General features: G+C 40.3%; 1 protein-coding gene across 1 annotated transcript; it reads left to right on the top strand.

The window, feature by feature from the left end:
• The first annotated feature begins 8,062 nt into the window (after positions 1 to 8,062).
• KGD4 (alpha-ketoglutarate dehydrogenase subunit 4) lies at positions 8,063 to 16,707 on the top strand. The gene is made up of 4 exons (XM_079704069.1): positions 8,063 to 8,156; positions 14,247 to 14,310; positions 15,490 to 15,677; positions 16,543 to 16,707. Exons 1-4 carry the CDS (start codon positions 8,115 to 8,117, stop codon positions 16,558 to 16,560), a joined length of 312 nt encoding a protein of 103 aa, XP_079560195.1. The 5' UTR covers positions 8,063 to 8,114; the 3' UTR covers positions 16,561 to 16,707.
• Positions 16,708 to 20,390: the final 3,683 nt, after the last annotated feature.

The following is a 20,390-nucleotide window of genomic DNA, read 5'->3' as shown; positions in this document are numbered from 1 at the left end:
CAGTTTGCATGCCGCAACTAAGGAGCCGGCAAGCCAGAACTAAGGAGCCGATGCGCTGCAACTAAGGAGCCCACCTGCCTCAACTAAGACCTTGCACAACCAAATAAATAAATAAATAAATATTTTAAAAAATTGCTCTAGTTGAAAAAGACATAATAACGTTTAAAAAGAAAAAAGAAGGGGGCTTCTCTGGTGGCGCAGTTGTTGAGAGTCCGCCTGCCGATGCAGGGGACACGGGTTCGTGCCCTGGTCTGGGAGGATCCCACATGCCTCGGAGTGGCTAGGCCCGTGAGCCATGGCCACTGAGCCTGCGCGTCTGGAGCCTGTGCTCCACAACGGGAGAGGCCACAATAGTGAGAGGCCCGCATACAACAACAACAAAAAAAAAAAAAAAGAAAGAAGGAATTTAAACTGAAAAAGATGCACTGCAGTGGATAATAGCATTTGAAATCTGTTCTTTAAATCAGTAACAAAAATAAAGAGATTTGAATTCTAAAAACTTTTCTTTGGAATATTTATAGTTTTGCTTCATTTGTTTTGATAAATCATAATTTGTGTAGTTTTTTAAATTTTGTCTTTTTTTTTTTTTTTTTTTTTTTTTTGCGGTACGCGGGCCTCTCACTGCTGTGGCCTCTCCCGTTGCGGAGCACAGGCTCCGGACGTGCAGGCTCACGGGCCTAGCCACTCTGCGGCATGTGGGATCTTCCCAGACCAGGGCACGAACCTGTGTCCCCTGCATGGGCAGGCGGACTCTCAACCACTGTGCCACCAGGGAAGCCCTAGTTTTTAAAATTTTATATGTAGTTTCTCTTTTTGCCACAGTGTATTCTTGGAAATGGTCCACATGAATTATAAAACGTTATATTTTTCTCATAGATAAACATTCTGGAAAATACCTTCCTGATCCAAAGATACAGCATTAAATAAATCATAGATGCACGCTTTATTAGTGAATCCCAACTCAAAGGGTTACCACCATCCTCAGAAAAACTTTCTGCATTTTCCTAAGATTTTATTGTCCTGTTGTGTGCTCCCTCTTAAAGCCCAGCTCTGAGGGAGAAATTGTATTAGTTAACTTTCTTGGAAATCATGCTGAAAAACAACCTCAAATCTCAATGGCTTATAAGAAACATATTCTCTGTTGGATCCATGGTTTGGCTGATCATTCTAGGACCCAGGGTGAGGGAGCAGCCACTATCTGAAACACATGCTCATGGCTTATGAGGCCAAGTCAAATTATACAAGCACATTTCTTTTCTACTTGGAAGAGGTATACATTATTTCCACCCAGGTTCCACTCAGGCTCAACATCACTGGGGCAGGAAAGTATACTCCCACAGCAGGGAAGTGCTGCGGAAACCAAATGGATATTTGCTGAAAAGAATATAGTCTACCACAGCCTGCTACCTTGGTCTTAAATATTAGCGTCCCTTTTGCATGTAAAAGATGCACCTCTCCCCAAAGAAGGTAAGCTAACAATGTCATCTAGTCATACCAGTTCAAAGAGTCTTCTCATTATTTCAGATGTAGCTCTTCCTGATCTGGAGACCTATGAACTGAAAAGACAAGCTATACTGCTTCACACAGCCAGCAAACAATAGTGGAGAAGGACTGTAGCAATTCTTAACTATCGCTTGGCAAGTGATAGAAGGTGCCCTTTCCTAGGGGACAGGGAACACCTTTGAATTTGGCTCTCTGGAAGCAGTTCTTTATCTGTGGTTCTTCATTCTGCCCTTTGGGAGGTTCTCCCTATCCATTACTAACTTTGGCCATATCTGAAGAGGGCATTAGAGATTACGCCCATCTGAACAGCTTGCTTAGTTGGGGACCCAAATATCTTTTTACATCTCAAACAGTCACAGTCTTTTAAAATCCAGGCTAGTAGTGCTTTTGCTAATACATTTTTCTTAAAAATGGTGGTGGTGGTGATGGTTGTTTTGGTTGGTTGTTTCGTCATATCAAACTATGATTTACCAGCTGACTGGTTTTATAAATAAAGTTTTATTGGAACAAAGCCACACCCATAGGTTTACATATTATCTATGGCTGCTTTCCCTCTACAATAGCATACGCTGGTCCCCCGCTTATGATGGTTCAGCTTAGGATTTTTCAACTCTGTGATGGTGCAAAAGCTATATGCATTTAGTAGAGACCATACTTTGAATTTTGAACTTTGACCTTTTCCTGGGCTAACAATACTCTCATGATGCTGGGCCGCAGCAGCGAGCCACATCTGTCAGCCACACAGTCACAGAGGCAAACAACCAATATACTTAGAACCATTCTGTTTTTCACTTTCAGTACAGTAGTCAATAAGTTACATGACATTTTCAACACTATTATAAAATAGGCTGTGTTAGATGATTTTGCCCAACTGTAGGTTAATGTAAGTGTTCTGAGCACATTTAAGGTTAGGTGTATTGGGACTTCCCTGGCGGTCCGGTGGTTAAGGCTTCACCTTCCAATGCAGGGAGTGCTGGTTCAATCCCTGGTCAGGGAACTAAGATCCCACATGCCTCGCAGCCAAAAAGCCAAAACATAAAACAGAACCAATATTGTAACAAATTCAATAAAGACTTTAAAACAATACATTAAAAAAAAAAGGGTTAGGGCTTCCCTGCTGGCGCAGTGGTTGAGAGTCCGCCTGCTGATGCAGGGGATGCGGGTTCGTGCCCCGGTCCGGGAAGATCCCACATGCCGCGGAGTAGCTGGGCCCGTGAGCCAGGGCCACTGAGCCTGCGCATCCGGAGCCTGTGCTCCGCAATGGGAGAGGCCACAACAGTGAGAGGCCCGCGTACCGCAAAGAAAAAAAAAAAAAAAAAAGGGTTAGGTGTATTAAATTCATTTTGACTTAGGATTTTCAACTTAGGATAGGTTTATTGGGACGTAACCCCATCATAAGGAAGATCTCTAGTTGAACTGAATTGAGTAGCTTCCACAGATTATATGCACCCCCCAACCTCTTCTTACAGTCATTGACTTGAAGGAACCAGTTGCCCTGTAGAAAGTTCTCTATTCTGATTAGTCTGATTGCTTCCTAGTAGTTTAGGTAGCTTGCTTCACCTGTTTATTCCTGTAAATCAGAAGTCAGATCTAAGTGCTTTATTAAAGTAGTTTCAATTTTTTTTTTAATCAAGAAAATTCACAAGTTGTTCTGGATACTTTGTATTGCATCACATCAGGAAGTTGTCATGCACAATGAGTTCTACCTAACAGATGTACAGCAAATGTCAGGAACAAGGTACATGGAACAAGAAAAGAGTCAAAGGGCTGATAAGATAGGGACATTAAGAAGACACAATATAAGGTAGAATCAGATAGTGTGCTCCACAGGTCCATGAAGATAGTCAAATAATAGCATTCAGGATATAGACTGTTGACTGAAAGAAAAATGCACAATGTAAGAGCTGTGAGTTGAGTTTTATTCAGTGTCCTACTGAGGACTAGGAGACAGCCTCTCAGATAGCTCTGAGGAACTGCTCCGAAGAGGTAGGGGGACAGGCCAATTATAGATGTGACTTTGGCTAATAAGTATGTGCAATCCAGTATACATCTCAGTAGAAGGTTACTGCTAGTCAAGAGGAACAGATACGCCAGTTAAGGATTTTAGTGCTTTTCTGAGTATGGGAGGATGTAAGAAACCAGAATCACAAAAAAAATTTCCTGAAATATATCTAACTAAGGGCCTGTTTTGCCTGTTCTCCTAAAGCACAGAGTGCCTCCTCCTTTGTTCTGAATTTCTTTCAGGGTGTACTGTAAGTCAGCTATTGCAGTGGCTAATGACTTGATCCTTGTAGAACTGGAGGGTGGACAACATTCTTTGTTTCACAAGATGAAAATCACAGACTTGCATGGGATGAGTAATCAAATGATGTGATGACAGTAGGGTGATTGACACTGAGCTGCAGGAAGATAAGATAGGATTTGGTTTGCTGCCTCAGCTTCAGCTACTTTTATCATCTTCATCTTAGAAAGAACTAATCAAGAAGGGGCCTGGGAGAGAATTCTGTGGAGTTATGAATGCCAACACTTAACAAATAAATCCACAAGTAGAGAAAAGTCAGAGCATTTTCCTGGCAGTCTTCCCAAACAAAATTCATACCAATATGACCAGTAATTTGTATTGCATTTGACATTTTCTGAATTTATCATCAGGTATTCCCAGGAAACTTCTTGGTATTACAGGACTTGGAAAGTTTATCTTTTAATAAAATCTCTAGACATATATACACTAATAAGTATAAAATAGATAACTAATAAGAACCTGCTGTATAAAAAAATAAAATTCAAAAAAAAAAAAATCTCAGGCTTCCCTGGTGGCGCAGTAGTTAAGAATCCACCTGCGGGCTTCCCTGGTGGCGCAGTGGTTGAGAGTCCGCCTACCAATGCAGGGGACATGGGTTCGTGCCCCGGTCCGGGAAGATCCCACATGCCACGGAGCGGCTGGGCCCGTGAGACATGGCCGCTGAGCCTGCGCGTCCGGAGCCTGTGCTCCGCAATGGGAGAGGCCACAGCAGTGAGAGGCCTGTGTACTGCAAAAAAATAATAATAATATAATTTTTTAAATCTCTAAATCATGGGAATTCTTTGCCCATTTTCTTCATCTCTTTCTTAAGTATAATCATAAAGGAAAATGACAAATATTTATTTTATTTAGAAAAGTAGCCAATAAATTCTCTCTTAAATGACTAGAATGAGAATCTAATATTGTAGATTTTCACATAGAAACTTGCTGTTTCTCTGAATGTAAATGAAAAGTCTGTGTACTAGGAATCTAAGCTGCTGTTGCTTTTGAGCTTTTCCCCACCAGCTTTATTGAGGTCATTGACAAAATTGTAAAATATTTAAATTTTTCAATGTGTTGATTTGATATATGTATACATTGTGAAAGGATTCCCACAATCCAGTTAACACATCCATCACCTCACATATTTACCTTTTTTTCTTTTCTTTTTTTTGGTGAGAACATTTAAGTTCTACTCTCTTAGTAAATTTCAATTGTGCAATACAATGTCATCAAGTATAGTCACCGTTTTTGAACTTTAAAAACACATTAGTGGGCTTCCCTGGTGGCGCAGTGGTTGAGAGTCAGCCTGCCGATGCAGGGGAAGCGGGTTCGTGCCCCGGTCTGGGAAGATCCCACATGCCGCGGAGCGGCTGGGCCCGTGAGCCATGGCCGCTGAGCCTGCGCGTCCGGAGCCTGTGCTCCGCAATGGGAGAGGCCACAACAGTGAGAGGCCCGCGTACCACAAAAAAAAAAAAAAACAAAAAAAAACAAAAAAAAAAACACATTAGTTTATCTGGTTTTGGCAATGGTGACTTTAAAAAAAATTTGTTTTAATACACTTTATTTTTTAAAGCAGTTTTAGGTTCACAGCAAAATGGTGCAGAAAATCCAGAGTTCCTGTATACCTACTTCCCGCACACAGGCACAACTTCACCCCACTGTCAACATCCCCCACTAGAGCGGTACATTTGTTACAACTGAACCCTAACATTAACATGTCATTATCACCCAAGGGTTGTATATTTTATGAGTTTTGACAAATGTATAATGACATGTACCCACCATTATAGTATCGTACAGAATAGTTTCACTGTCCTAAAAATCCCTGGTGCTCTGCCTGTTTGTCCCTCCCTCTCCCCAACCCCTGGCAACCACTGATTTTTTTTTTTTTTTTGCGGTATGCGGGCCTCTCACTGTTGTGGCCTATCCCACTGAGGAGCACAGGCTCCGGACGCGCAGGCTCAGCAGCCATGGCTCACAGGCCCAGCCGCTCCGCAGCATGTGGGATCTTCCCGGACCGGGGCACGAACCCGTGTCCCCCGCATCGGCAGGCGGACTCTCAACCACTGCGCCACCAGGGAAGCCCCAACCACTGATATTTTGAGTGTCTCCATAGTTTTGCTTCTTCCAGAGTGTCATATAGTTGGAGTCATTGAGTTACACGTAGTTTTTTCGAGTACCATCTTCTACTCCCACTGTCGATGAAAATTCAATTAACTATTCAGTTAATTGATATTCAGTTAACTATCAAGATGGGGGGAAAGGAATTTTATTCAAGCCAAACAGGATTATAATCCAGGTAGCAGATTCTCAGAAAGCTCTGAGAACTTTTCCACCTGTTAGAAGTCTAAGGCACAGTCATACATTTTTGAGACAAAGGATTGTACATCAGAATGACAAACTGATATTTTCCATAAAGTTCACCAAGCATACATAAACCAGGTGAGCAGCAAGTCACCGTGACCCCCTACAGAGCTGAGAAAGAAGGCTATTGTTTTAAGAAGTTACACTGCTAGCGTCAGAAGAAAGAAAAAAAAAAAAGATCTTTGCAGTTGAGCAAGTGCTCCCATGTTTGATGAGCTCTGGTTAACGTGTAATGCAGATGCACGTGCACATTAGGGAGGGAGGAGGCCCAAAGGGACACACAGAGAGAATTTTATGTTTAATTTTTCTTGTCCCGTCTTAAAATACAAGTTTCATTTCATCACCACCAACGATATACATTAGTGCCTCTTTCCCTACAGCCTCCCCAGATCATATTCTTCCAATTCTGTTTGTCGGCCAATTTGATGGGTTGAAAATAGCGTTTCAGTGTAGTTTAAATTTTTCTTAGAATAAGGGAGGTTGAATGTCTTTTAACGTTTTTAAGGGCAATTTGTGTTTCTTTTCTGTAATTTACCCGTTCATGTGCTTTGCCCATTTAACCACTTTATCAATCTGATTTTTGAATATGTGCTGCTAAAACAATCTTTGAAAGCTTTTAAAAAAAAAGATTCCTGGGGCTTCCCTGGTGGCGCAGTGGTTGAGAGTCCACCTGCCAATGCAGGGGACATGTGTTCGTGCCCCGGTCCGGGAAGGTCCGGGAAGATACCACATGCCGCGGAGCGGCTAGGCCTGTGAGCCTAAGGACACTGAGCCTGCGCGTCCGGAGCCTGTGCTCCGCAGCAGGAGAGGCCACAACAGGCCCGTGTACGGCACACACACACACAAAAAAGATTCCTGGTGTCCTCCACACACATACTGAATCAGAAGGGGCCATATTTAGGCTCAACAACCCTCCTAGATTTAGAAACCATTGACCTAGATCATCAAAACAAATCTGTCACTCTAAATATTTACAATAGTGTAAGGCTACATTACCTACAAAGTTAAATGGCTGCAACATATTGTGTATTAATTTTTTTTTTTTTTTGCGGTACGTGGGCCTCTTACTGTTGTGGCCTCTCCCGTTGTGGAGCACAGGCTTTGGACGTGCAGGCTCAGCGGCCATAGCTCACGGGCCTAGCCGCTCCGCGGCATGTGGGATCTTTCCAGACCGGAGCACGAACCCGTGTCCCCTGCATCGGCAGGCGGACTCTCAACCACTGCGCCACCAGGGAAGCCCTAACTTTTTAACATTGTAAACATTAATATTTACCATAGAATTTAATATAACGTGGGGGAATGATATGGATGGCTCATGTTTCAAAAAGAAAAACCTGAACTTCTGAGTTTTCTCAAACTCGAAGTAGGCAGCAGTTTAATATCAGGACTAATGGTAGAGAAAGGAATCAAAGTACCAAATCGAGAAATGTTAATAAGCAACGGAAATTAATACAACATTGTAAAACAACTACACTTCAATTAAAAAAAAAAAAAGCAACGGAGTATGAGGTGGCCTTGTATAGACCCGGAACTGACCACTCTTTCTGAGCTTGCTTCTTACTCCTAAACTTTAACAAGATTGTTTGTTTTAGGAAGCCACAAGAATTTATATTACTTATTTGGTTTCAGATTAAATTTTGGACTACACTGAAACTGGAAACTGCCTATCTGGAGTAGAAATGGTCCCAGATCACTCATAGGTAGGTGAACAAAATAAATACAATACCACAAACCTTCGTCTGCAAAACGAAGCAATGGGAAACACCTGGGTCAGTTCCCAAGCAGTAAGAGAGGAGGGGCGGTGTCAGGCACAAGTGGGTGGGGCTAGCTCCGCAGTGGAGGAGGGTCTCTCCCGAGCGCTCCTCCTCCGTGACGTCACAGGTAGAGCCCGCCCCCAGCCGCCCAGGACTCCTGGTATAGCCGCTGCTCGCTACGGCCCCGGAAGCTGCCCCTCTCGGGGGTCATGATGGGCAGCAAGATGGCGTCTGCCAGCAGGGTCGTTCAGGTAAGGAGACTCGATTGCCTTTCCGCACCGTAGGCAGTAGGGATGGTGCTGACGGTCGCACCGACGCTGGGGAGGAAAGGCGGTGGTGGAGACTGCGCGGTGACCACGGCCCTGCGTAGGGCCAGTAGCGGCTTCCCGGGGTGTATGTGAGAATTGGACCTTGAGCTCGTTGGGTCGGGCAGTGAGCCGGGGACCGCAGCTGAGGGTTCGAGCCAGGCCGCGGGGGTGCATCTCAGCAGGTAGGCACATAGCTGTTCCGAAGTCCCTGGACTGCCCTACACCGGGACCTCGTTAGCCTGTTAGGAGTTTGCAGGCTTGGCTGCCCTGGCAATATCCTGGCCAATCAGCGACCAGTATTGTCTGTGTTGTCGCGGGTCAGCCAATCGGAAGGAAGGCGGTAGCGGTGAGTGAAAGGAAGCGAACCCTGCGTCTGACCTGGTGTCCCTTCAAGGTCTTGGGAATGGCCAGAGAACTGGCCCCGCGGGCTGCGTCCTCGCCGGAGGCGGGTTCTCCCCCACCAACCAGCGTCTGGTTACAGGCTGGATGGGGGAGAATGGAAAAAATAGATGTTTAAGTTTATCTGTAATATGTATCTTAATGTTGGTTTCCTAAGCTTTTTTCCCCTGAATTTAGATTGGCGCTAGAGGAACTTTATTGTTAATCCACACATCAATTACTAACTACTCCTGACAGCTTTTGTTTTTGCTTCTCCAGCTGTGATCTCTAGCTTAAATAGGAGAGGTAAAATTGGTATATAATGGGCCACAGTCTCCACTTTTGTGGTTGCTTTACACGAGTTTTTTTCAACTCTTAAAGTGTATTATTGTACAATTAACTTTGACCCGAGAAGTGCATTTCCCTCTGCACCTCTCTTTTTTTTTTTTTTGCACCTCTCTTAAAAGACCTTTTCTTAAAGTTATTTCGCTCTGAAAGAGAATCCTAGATCCCAGTCTTTGCTCCCATTGCAACGAATGATCCTCACTTATTCATTCAACGTGTAGTTATTGAGCGTTAAAGAGGCTGTGAGGACAGGAGAACATCCGACAAAGGACTGGTATCCATAATAGATAATTATATATATCCATAATATATAGCCCAGTTTTTAAAATGGGTAAGAAAAACTTGATATTGCACAAAGCAAGTTATTCAGATGAGCACTAAGCCAGTGAAAAGATACTCAACATCATTACTTGCCAGGAAAATGCAAATTAAAACCAGGAAGTACTACCACACCCACCAAAATTATTAAAAAGACTGACAATACCAAGTGGTGATGAGAACATGAAGCACCTGAAACTCTCATACAATGCTGATGGGAATATAAAATGGTACAGTCACTTTGGAAAACTTTTGTGGGCCTCTAATACTAGTTAAACATACCTACCCCATGTCCAAGCAGTTTTTCTCATAGGTTTATATCCCAGAGAAATGAGTGCATATACCTATTTAAAAAACTATATAAAAATGTTCATAGTTGCTTTATTAATAATAACCCCTAAACCAGAAATTATCCAAATGTCCATTAGCAAGATAAGGTGTGGTAGATTTGTTAAAATGGAACAGTACACAGCAATAATAAAGAACTTACTATTGATGTATGCAACAACAAAAAAAAAAGGTGCTGTGAGATATACAGTAAGAAATGGTCTGTCTCCTTTTTACAAAGCTGCAAAGACTTGTATTCAGGTTCATAATACAAAGCAGTATGTGCTGACATTATGTAATAATTACATGTTAACATTAGCAAAATGTATTGACTACTTCTGTGCCAGGCCTATACTCAGTGCTGAGACTGCAGTGCCAACAAGACAATACATGGTGCCTCCACAGAGCTCAGAACTTGGCTGTTGATTGGTGTCTTGAAGAAAGAGTAGTATTTCAACAGGCTGGCACAAACTGATAGGAATTCACAGAGCATAGTGTCACCATTAAGTAGAGGGATTTGGCTGGACCACAGGGTATTCAAAAGTAATTTTAGAAGAGTAATTTATAAGTGTTCATTAAATGCCTGTTAAATGCCAAGCAGGGGCTTCCCTGGTGGTGCAGTGGCTAAGAATCTGCCTGCCAGTGCAGGGGACACAGGTTCAAGCCCTGGCCCAGGGAGATCCCACATGCTGCGGAGCAACTAAGCCCGTGCACCACAACTACTGAGCCTACTCTCTACAGTCCATGAGCCACAACTACTGAGCCCGCGTGCCACAACTACTGAAGCCTGTGTGCCTAGAGCCTGTGCTCCGCAACAAGAGAAGCCACTGTAATGAGGAACCTGCGCACCACAACGAAGAGTAGCCCCCACTCAACACAACTAGAGAAAGCCCGCTGGGCTTCCCTGGTGGCGCAGTGGTTGAGAGTCCGCCTGCCGATGCAGGGGACACGGGTTCGTGCCCCAGTCCGGGAGGATCCCACATGCCATGGAGCAGCTGGGCCCGTGAGCCATGGCCACTGAGCCTGCGCATCCGGAGCCTGTGCTCTGCAACAGGAGAGGCCACAACAGTGAGAGGCCCGCGTACCACAAAAAAATAAATAAATAAAAATAAGTAAATTTATATTAAAAAAAAGAAAGTCAACAATGAAAACAGCCTGACTAAAAAAATGGGCAAAAGAGCTGAACAAACTCCTCATCAAAGAAGATATACATATGACAATCATATGAAAAGATGTTCAACATCATAGTCATTAGGGAATTAATTGCAAATTAAAACAACAGTAAGACACCTCTATATACCTATTAGAATGGCTGAAACCCAGAATACTGACACCACCAAATGCTGACAAGGAAGTGGAGCAATGGGAACTCTCATTCACTGCTGTTGAGAATGCAAAGTGCTACAGCCACTTCGTAAGACAGTTTGGCAGTTTCTTACACAACTAAACATACTTTTACCATATGGTTGAACAATCGCACTTTTACCCAAATGAATTGAAAACTTATGTCCAAACAAAAACCTGCACATGGATGTTTATAGTAGCTTCATTTATAATTGCCAAAACTTGGAAACAACCAAGATGTCTTTCAGTAGGTGAATGGATAAATAAACTGTGGTACATCCAGACAATGTAATATTATTCAACACAATATTATATGATTGTAATATTATATTATTATATAATTATATATTTGTATATTATACAAATATAATTTATAATGTTATTTCAAAAAGAAATAAGCTACCAAGCCAGGAAAAAACATGGAAGAAACATACATGCATATTACTAAATGAAAGAAGCCAGTCTGAAAAGGCTACATGCTGTATGATTCCATCTGCATGACATTCTGGAAAAGGCAAAACTATGGAGACAGTAAACAGATCAGTGGTTGCCAGAGACTGGGGAATGAAGGGATGAGTAGGCAGAACACAGAAGATGCTATAGTAGTGAATATGTCATTGTACATTTGTCAAAACCCATAGAATGTACAACACCAAGAATGAACTCTAATGTAAAACTTTGGGTGATAATGACGTGTTAATATAGTTTCATCATTTGTAACAAATAGAATACTCTGGTGGGAGATGTCCATAGTGAGGAAGGCTGGGGGGTGGGGTGAGTGGGGGTGTGCCCAGTGGTATATGAGAACTGGAAGAAGATTGGAAATGACTCAAATTAACAACCCAAATTAACAGGGGGCTGGTTGAATAAACTTACGGCATTTATCATGACTTCCTACTGATTCCCTCAGATTCCAGTCTTAACACTACAGTATTCTTCCTTGCCTTCCCTCATCCCATATTTGTATGTTCTTTCTCTCACAGGGAAATCCCTGCCTTCCCCAAACATCAATATATGTATATACTCATTTGCTTAGTCCTACAATATATACAAAATGTATAGCTATATCTATACAACCAACCTACTAAGTAAAAAGTTCAAGATTTCTTTGTATTTCTTTTTGTCTTTAGACTGAAGGTATATAGTCCAAGCACTATGAAAGTTATTTGGATTAGCTCCTTTTTTTCCCTTAGTTATAAGCTGCTCAACTAATTGACAGACTTATTTGTTTCTCTTTGTATTTACATTTAGAGTTTAAAAAAGACAATTTTGAGACAGGAAAATTTGAGCATAGCTAAATAATAGATAATATTAAAGAATTATTTTTGTTAAGTGTGGGAAAAGTATTGGGATTATGGTTTAACCAAATCCTTTTCTGTTAGTGATACATGTAGATGGTATTAACAGATGAGATGAGATGACTGGGATTTGTTTAATGGGGGAAGGGTTGATGAAATAAGATTGATTACTGTTGAAATTGTGTGATGTGTTTATCAGGGCTTATTTTACTACTCTGTCTACTTTTATGTATTTTTAAAATTTTCTCTTAAAAAGGGGGGATACCAAGCTGTGGGAATTTAATCTATATGGGCGTATTACCATATTTTTAAGTGTACAAAAGCAATGTTGAAATGGATTCCTTCTCTCTGGTGTATGTACATTTGTCTAAGTGTGTGTATACATACTTACATACCTATACAGTTAGCCCTTACTTACAAATGGTCTATTCACTCATTTGTCACATGTTTGCTGAGCACTTACTACGTACTGGCTACTGCTGCAGAAGTACTTAATTTTCCATCTCTGCCTTTCCAGGAGCTTTGCTCTCCTGTAATCATTGGCTCATTTACTGTCCTCTACACAATATTCTTAAGATGTTCAGGTTGCTGTGGAAACACAGGAGGAGTTTTAAAATCAGATTTAGGAATCGGGAATCTTCTTAGAGAGGAGTGACAGTTGAGCTGTTTTCAAAGATAAGCAGTCAGATGAAAGTGGAGGCATGGAAGCGTGGTGGGACCTGGGAGAGATTCGTGGCAGAGCACACAAGCTGTAGACTGAATGGGGATGGAAATGGTATGAGGAGTTAGGGAAATGAAAAGTACTTCAGAATACCTGGAGTGCAAGGTACAGTGGTGGGGAATGAGGCTAGAGAGGTAGGGAGAGGCCTGATCATGATGGGCCTGTGTATGCCAAAAGCGAGTTTGAAGTTTATCCTGAAAAGCTTAGGACTATAGGAAGGAAAGAACACTCTTTCAAGAAGCCTGGCTGTGAAAAGAAACAGGTACTAGATGGAGTGAGAAGGTTTGTTTTTTAACACGAAAGATGTGAACATGCTTTTATGCTTAGGGAGACAACTGTCTTCCAGCATTTTCTCACAGCAGCAGAATTATGGTGGTTAGTTTTCAGACCCATCCCTACAAGCCTATTTGCTTCTGTACTCATATAAAATGTGTAATGTGTAGTACATATATACAAATATATTGCAGATAAACACACACCTGTCTCACTAGTTACACAGCAACTTATAGATTACATTAGTAAAAAACAGTGCTCTGTTTATTAGAGTCTCAGCATTTTATATATATTCAGAAGATTTCATACTGAAAGTTCTGCTTAAGCTCCTCTGTAGCAGTAACTGGAATTTTAGGGATAAAACATTAATACTCTTCAAATATCTTATTAAAAACAGTGTTCTAAATACATGTATTTCTATGGGTATAGGAAAAAGGCTGAAGTCAAGGGCTATCAAATGCTTAAATCTATTTTATGTGGGTTTTGGCTTATAGATGGTGCTTTCTTCTTTGTGCTTTTCTGTGTTTTTTCCAAATTTTTTACACAGAACGTGTGTTACTTTTGTAGTCAGAAAAACTATTTTTTTGATTACCTAATTTTCAATATGCTTTTTATCCTATTCTAAACCACTAGGTATTAACATAGTAGAGAAACAACACTCAATACAAGTCAGGAAACTTCCAATTCTTACCAATCAGCAGGGTGATTTAGAAGTCATGCAACATAAAATCCTTGTCACCTTATAGGGTTGTTTTGAGGTCAGTAGGCAGTACAGTAAAATATCTTGTTATGTATAAAGTACAAAGTTCTTATGAATATCAGGTAAGATCATAGTTCATAGACTAGCTATCCTTGTTGGGAAAGAGTAAAATTTAAAATAGTAAAATTTAAAGTTGCTGTCAGGTACACTAAGTTATTTTATTTTAACAAAGGCATCTGCTTGTGAGGTTCATTAGATTATTTCTTATGTAGTAAATGAGGTTATTTTAGTGCTTCATTTCTTTTTCATGCACTTTATTTTTCCTTTAGGTAGTCAAGCCACATACTCCATTAATAAGGTTCCCTGACAGAAGAGACAATCCTAAACCCAATGGTAAGCTGTAGTTTATTTATACTAAAAAGATATGTACATGCAGATTTATACATGAATATTCTATTATACACAATATTTCTCATTTTAGAATCAGGTAGACAATGGTAACTTAGATCACAATGGAATGTTAGGTTGCATTAACTTTCTATTACCTCCTTGTAAAAAAAGTAGTAACTTGACAGTAGATATTTCTGAATTTTTAATGATACTGTGTTTATATATGGGAATTTTTGTTCCACCTTCTGTCCTTCAGAAGAATCTCCCATGCTTATATTTGCAGAGATTATGATGAATAACCACCATTCCTATATTTCTCTCCCAGCTAATCTTCTTTTCTTTCATTCACTGATTTATCTGTTCATTGAGGCAGTAAATATTTCTTGGATTGCCTTAGAACTCAACAATCATTGCCTGTTAAAGTAACTGAAGATTCTGAACAAGTTCTGTTTATCTCTTACTGCTCTGTCACTGTCTTTAATTATAAGATACTTGACCTTTAATTCAAGGAGAATTTTAACAAATTTTGTATGGATATTTTTAACTTATTGTAACTCTTGAAAAATTAAGATATAGGTGACAAACAAGTATGGAGAAAACAAATCTCATCTGCATTTACCAACTTTCTTATTCTCCATTGTATGGTACTACCTGTAATCTCTACCATATGACAAAATTTAAGTAATGTTAAGTTATCCATACAGGTTGAACTCCACTACCTAGAAATTTCATTATTTTATGAACTTACTCTTCAATTTAGTAATTCATTCACTTAAAACTACCTCATTTGCTTTAAAAAGAACTTTATGAAACTATATATAGCTACCCAACTAAGTTACTCTATAATACTTACCTCTTGAATTGTAATACTTATCATTTTAAGAATAACTTGAGGGCTTCCTTGGTGGCACAGTGGTTGAGAGTCCGCCTGCCGATGCAGGGGACGCGGATTCGTGCCCGGGTCCGGGAAGATCCCACATGCCGCGGAGGGGCTGGGCCCTCCCGTGAGCCATGGCCGCTGAGCCTGCGCGTCCGGAGCCTGTGCTCCGCAACGGGAGAGGCCACAATAGTGACAGGCCCGTGTACCGCAAAAAAAAAAAAAAAGAATAACTTGATAGATAATTCAAAATAGTATTTTAAGACACTGAACAATTCCTCTTTTTTTTTTTTTTTTAATTTCAGTGTCAGAAGTTCTGAGATCATCAGGACTACCATCTCACTCTTCTTCAATTTCACAGCATTCTAAGGGAAGTAAATCGCCAGACTGGCTGATGCATCCAGGTCCACCAGACACTGCAGAGATAATAAAAACTTTACCTCAGAAGTACAGAAGGAAACTTGTATCTCAAGAAGAAATTGAATTTATCCAAGTACGTTGTTGCTCTTTATCCCAATACTATGGAAAGCACCTCAACGTTATTGGCTTTGGAGTTTCATATTGCTGATTTCCATGTTCTTCCCATTGTCTTGTCAAGGTGTGTCCATAGCTAAGACAGGGATGGTCATGTAGGCCTGGACTAAGAAATAAACAATGTTCGAGCCCTCAGTAAATGTGCATGAAGGAATATATGTGTAGAAGTATAGTATGGTAAATAGCAAAATATATATACCCCATGGAAAAAAGCTCTTTAGGGTCCTCATTAATTTTTTTTAAATTAATTTACTTTTGGCTGCATTGAGTCTTCATTGCTGTGCATGGGCTTTCTCTAGTTGCAGCAAGTGGGGGCTACTCTTTGTTGCGGTGTGTGGGCTTCTCATTGCGGTGGCTTCTCTTGTTGCGGAGCACAGGCTCTAGGTGCGCAGGCTCCAGTAGTTGTGGCACATGGACTCCATAGTTGTGGCTTGCGGGCTCTAGAGCACAGGCTGGGCAATCGTGGCCCATGGGCTTAGTTGCTTTGCGGCATGTGTGATCTTCCTGGACCAGGGCTCGAACCTGTGTCCCCTGCATCGGCAGGCAGATTCTTAACCACTGCGCCTCCAGGGAAGCCCCCTCATTGATTTTTTAGACTGTAAAGGACCAAGAAATTTGAGGACCATTGATCTACGTCAACCTTGAGTCCTCTTCAGATCTGAAATTATAACATTGATAGGAGTGCCCAAAAGCCATGAAAAATGTGAAATTGTTTTTAAAACCTACAGATCATTTGATTAAAATGTTTCAAATTTGTATAGTGGCTATGATAACATTTTGTAAATGAAACACCTAATCTTATTGCTTTATTTCTTCCTTTTCAGCGTGGAGGTCCAGAATAATCACTGACAATGTGGTTGCTGTTTGTTTAATCAGACAAAGAAGAGTCTTTACAATGAAGGACTTCCAGAATGACAAATGAGAAATTGTACATTAAACAACTTTAATAAAATTTCTGTAAAAAAAAAAAAAGAAGTATAGAAAATTTAGGACACTTGTATCTCCTAATTTATGTATCTTGATCAGCTTCTCCACAAGCTTACCTGATTGTTTATATACTTTATACTTATTAAAGTATACATTTTTAAATGTTAGCCTATTAATTTACTCAGATAATCAAATTATCAAGCATTACAGTGTTGAACTATTAAAAGTACACAATGTCTAGTGAACAATCATAGGTTTACCATAATTTCACTTCTCTTTCAGTTTCTGTTTAAACATGGAAAGAATATATCTGGCAGAATTGCAGCTTTCTAGAAGTAAGTTTCCTGGAATTGGATAAGGATCAGTGAAATAATGACTCCATTATTTATTCTTAATTCTCTCAGTGTTTTTGCATTCACAAAGTTACTGGAGAATAACTGGCTCAATAAGCATATCGTACGCTAAATAATAAAAATACAGCCATGGTAAAACAGATGCCTTTGTGGTATTAAGACTAGGGAGTTAACACAAAAGATTATGTAACCTGTGTTCAGAAAAAAATGTCAGAGTATAAAATGGAAAATAAGAGATCAAAATGAATATAGCATAGGAATAATATTTGAGCAGAAATTTTAAGTTATTATGTTTTTAGGGGTGTTAAGTCTTGTTCTTTGGTTTATTTTACTGTTTTGATTGTGATCATATGTACAAATCCTGATAACCATAAACTTTCTCAAACTTCATTGTCCGAAAGCCTCATAAAATCAACCTATTCACCTTATTAAGGCAATTTACAGAATTTTAATAGGCTCTTCCTGTGCCAAGGGTATGTATGATTGTGAAAGTAAAGCCTCACAAAGTGAAATAAATTCTCCTCTATACCTTTAATGATTTCTAGAATATGCGTTAAAGAAGTCATCCCTAATAGGAAGGGTAACTCATGAGTAATAGACACAGTAGAATTGTTGAGTACGTTTTTGTATTTGCCCAGTTGCATATGGATTAATCTTTATATATATTTTTCTTTTTTACTATTTCAGAGTTGATCTGCTTTTCGTGTAAATTCTGTATTGTGGCCTAGTATAAATGTTGCCCAACTTGAATGTGAAATAGGAGTTTGGTGCTAGCAGTGAGCTATTCTGGTAACTCATGAGAAATACATGACTCATGATTTCTTTTTTATTATTTCAAAAATATACTTGGAAAAATTTCTTAAAAACTAGCACTATTCTCTTTTTTCTCCTTAGCTTTCTCATTTCAGTAAAAGGAAGCCCAAGGCAATTTTTTTGCTCTCAGAAACAGAGTAGGTGCAGGAAATAAAGAGTGGCTTGAGTAATGCCGTGGGCCAGCAGTTAGAAACCCCAATACTGGAACCGTCTGAGGACCACCTTTACTACAGCTGCTGCCATGAAAGTTCCAATGAAAAAATATATCACTTTTACAGAATTTATGACTAGAGGTATGGCAAAAGGATGTTCGTGGGAATTGCTGTCATAGGATGAGCTCCCAAGGAGGATGGTGTCATAGAAAGAATTTGGGCTTGACTTATCGAGTAAATAGCTTGTGTTTTCATTTAGGAGTTAAACAGTTAAGTATCTGTAACCGTTAGCAAATTGCTCAGTTTGTCCAACTTGCAGTTTTTTCTCCAGTACTATACAGTGTGATAGGCAGGATCAAATTAGTGTATTGTCTACTATGTTGTAACAAATCACCCCCAAATTTAGTGGCTGAAAACAACACTCACTTAATAGCTCATGGTTTCTCTGGGTCAGGAATTCTGGGGCAGCTTGGCAGGGCAGTTCTGCTCAGTGTTTCACATGAGGTTGCAATCAATGCCACCTGGGGCTGCAGTTATCTCTGAAGGTTTCACTGGGGCTGGACCATCCATCTCCAAGATAGCTCACTCACATAGCTGGCAGGTTGATGCCGGCTGTTGGCAGGAGGCCTCAGTTCCCCTCCACCTAGGCTTCTCCACAGGGCTGCCTGAATGAATTCATGACATGATGGCTGACTTCCCCCAGAGCAAATGATCCAAGTGTACAGGCAGAAGCAGCAATACCTCTTTATGATCTAGACTCAAGTTATACACATTAATTTCTGCAATACTCTATTAGTCACACAGAACAGCCTGTTTCGTTGTGTGAGGAAACTACACAAGTGCATTAATACCAGAAGGCAAGAATCATTAGGGCCATCTTGGAAGCTGGCTACTACTGGTGTGTGAAAGCGCTTTCTTAACTGTAAAATGCTATACAGATGCTGAATGGTATTTTATATTTTTACAGTGCCCTAATGAACCCAGAATATCACTTAAACATGGCCTTTGTTACCCTATTTAAAATGTCCCAATATAGGAATTTACTTGTCAGCAGCATGGTATAATGTGATTATCAATTCATATGCCATGGCACACTTGGGAACCTCAAGCCTCAAATTAGGTCACTATTTAGCTTGTTTCTACTACAAGTGAGGTTAGATTACTGTTAACAGTGATGTCTTTTAGAAGGAACGATGACCTAAGCCACGTGACACCATATATCACTAGGTATGACTTGCCACAATTAAGAGATGTAAGTGGTAGAAATGGTATGTTTTCTGCAACATAGGAGAATTTTGCTTAATGAATATATCAGCACTCAATAAAGACCCAAGTAGTGACAAAGAGCTGGAAGGTGACCAGTAATAGTTACGTGATGGCTAACATAAACTGCACACTGTCAGACAGTATCCTAAGGGTCTCTGACGTGTGCAGTCATTTAAGCCTTACAGCAACCCAGTGAGTAGGTCCTATTACAGAAGAAACTAGCAACAGAAAGTTTAAATAATTTGCCCAAATCATAAACCTAGTAAATGAATAGTGGTGGGGCCAGTATTCATATGCAGGTAGCCTAGATCCAGAGTAAGGACTCGGCCTTTACACTGTATTACCTTGAGTAAGTTATGAGTTTTTGTATTCTGCTGCCTTCTTCGACCTAACTCTGAAAATCAGGATTCTCAACTCTCAGAAGCATCAAATGCTCCAGCTCAAAACCTTAGAATTATCCTTTTCTTCCCCCACAACCCATGTCCAGTCTGTCAGCAAGTCATATTGGCTAGAAGCCAAACTAGTACCCTCAATACAACCATCTGGATTCCTGCAATAATTCTTTAACTGGCCTTCTTGGTTTTCCTTGCCCCTCTAAGTTTACAGTGTAATCTCTCACAACAGTCAAAGGGCGAGCTTTAAAACATTAAGTCCTATATCACTTGTCTGCTCAAAACTCTGCAGTGGCTTTTCAGTAATGTCTTTCTGGTGCCACCCTATTTAAAATCACAAACCCTACTATCTATCCCCTTTCCCAGCTTTATTATCTCTGTAGCACTTATCACTATGTATCATAGTGTATTTTAATTATCTCCTCCCATTGGAAGGCACTGATATTTGTTTTCCCCCTGATTTCTCAAAGTCTGCAACAGAGCCTGGCATATAGTAAGCATTCAATATATATTCGTTGAATAAATGAATTAATTGTTTGTTGATTTGTATGAAAACTTATGAGAATCAAAGTTGGGTACTGATCACAGTTAACCATTGAGCACTATGTCTGAACTTTGTGCAAGTTTCATTTAATCCTCGCAACCACCTATGACGTAGTCTACAAGTTCCACCTTACAGGGTAGAAAACTGATGGCCAGAAGTCTGTTCCACAGCACAAAATTGTTCAGTTGACTTGGAACTTCTTTGCCTAGACGTGCTTCTTCATAA

Source organism: Hyperoodon ampullatus (assembly GCF_949752795.1).
Source record: "Hyperoodon ampullatus genome assembly, chromosome: 4".
NCBI classification, from domain to species: Eukaryota; Metazoa; Chordata; class Mammalia; order Artiodactyla; family Ziphiidae; genus Hyperoodon; species Hyperoodon ampullatus.
The sequence above is the reverse complement of the archived record's forward strand: the minus strand, read 5'-3'. Positions and strand labels throughout refer to the sequence as shown.

Bases quoted from the DNA above. Each gene is read 5' to 3' on its own strand.
- KGD4 (XM_079704069.1), top strand. From the start codon at position 8,115: ATGATGGGCAGCAAGATGGCGTCTGCCAGCAGGGTCGTTCAG. The intron at 8,157-14,246 runs GTAAGGAGACTC...TTTTTCCTTTAG, and splicing joins CTGCCAGCAGGGTCGTTCAG to GTAGTCAAGCCACATACTCC. The intron at 14,311-15,489 runs GTAAGCTGTAGT...TTTTAATTTCAG, and splicing joins AGACAATCCTAAACCCAATG to TGTCAGAAGTTCTGAGATCA.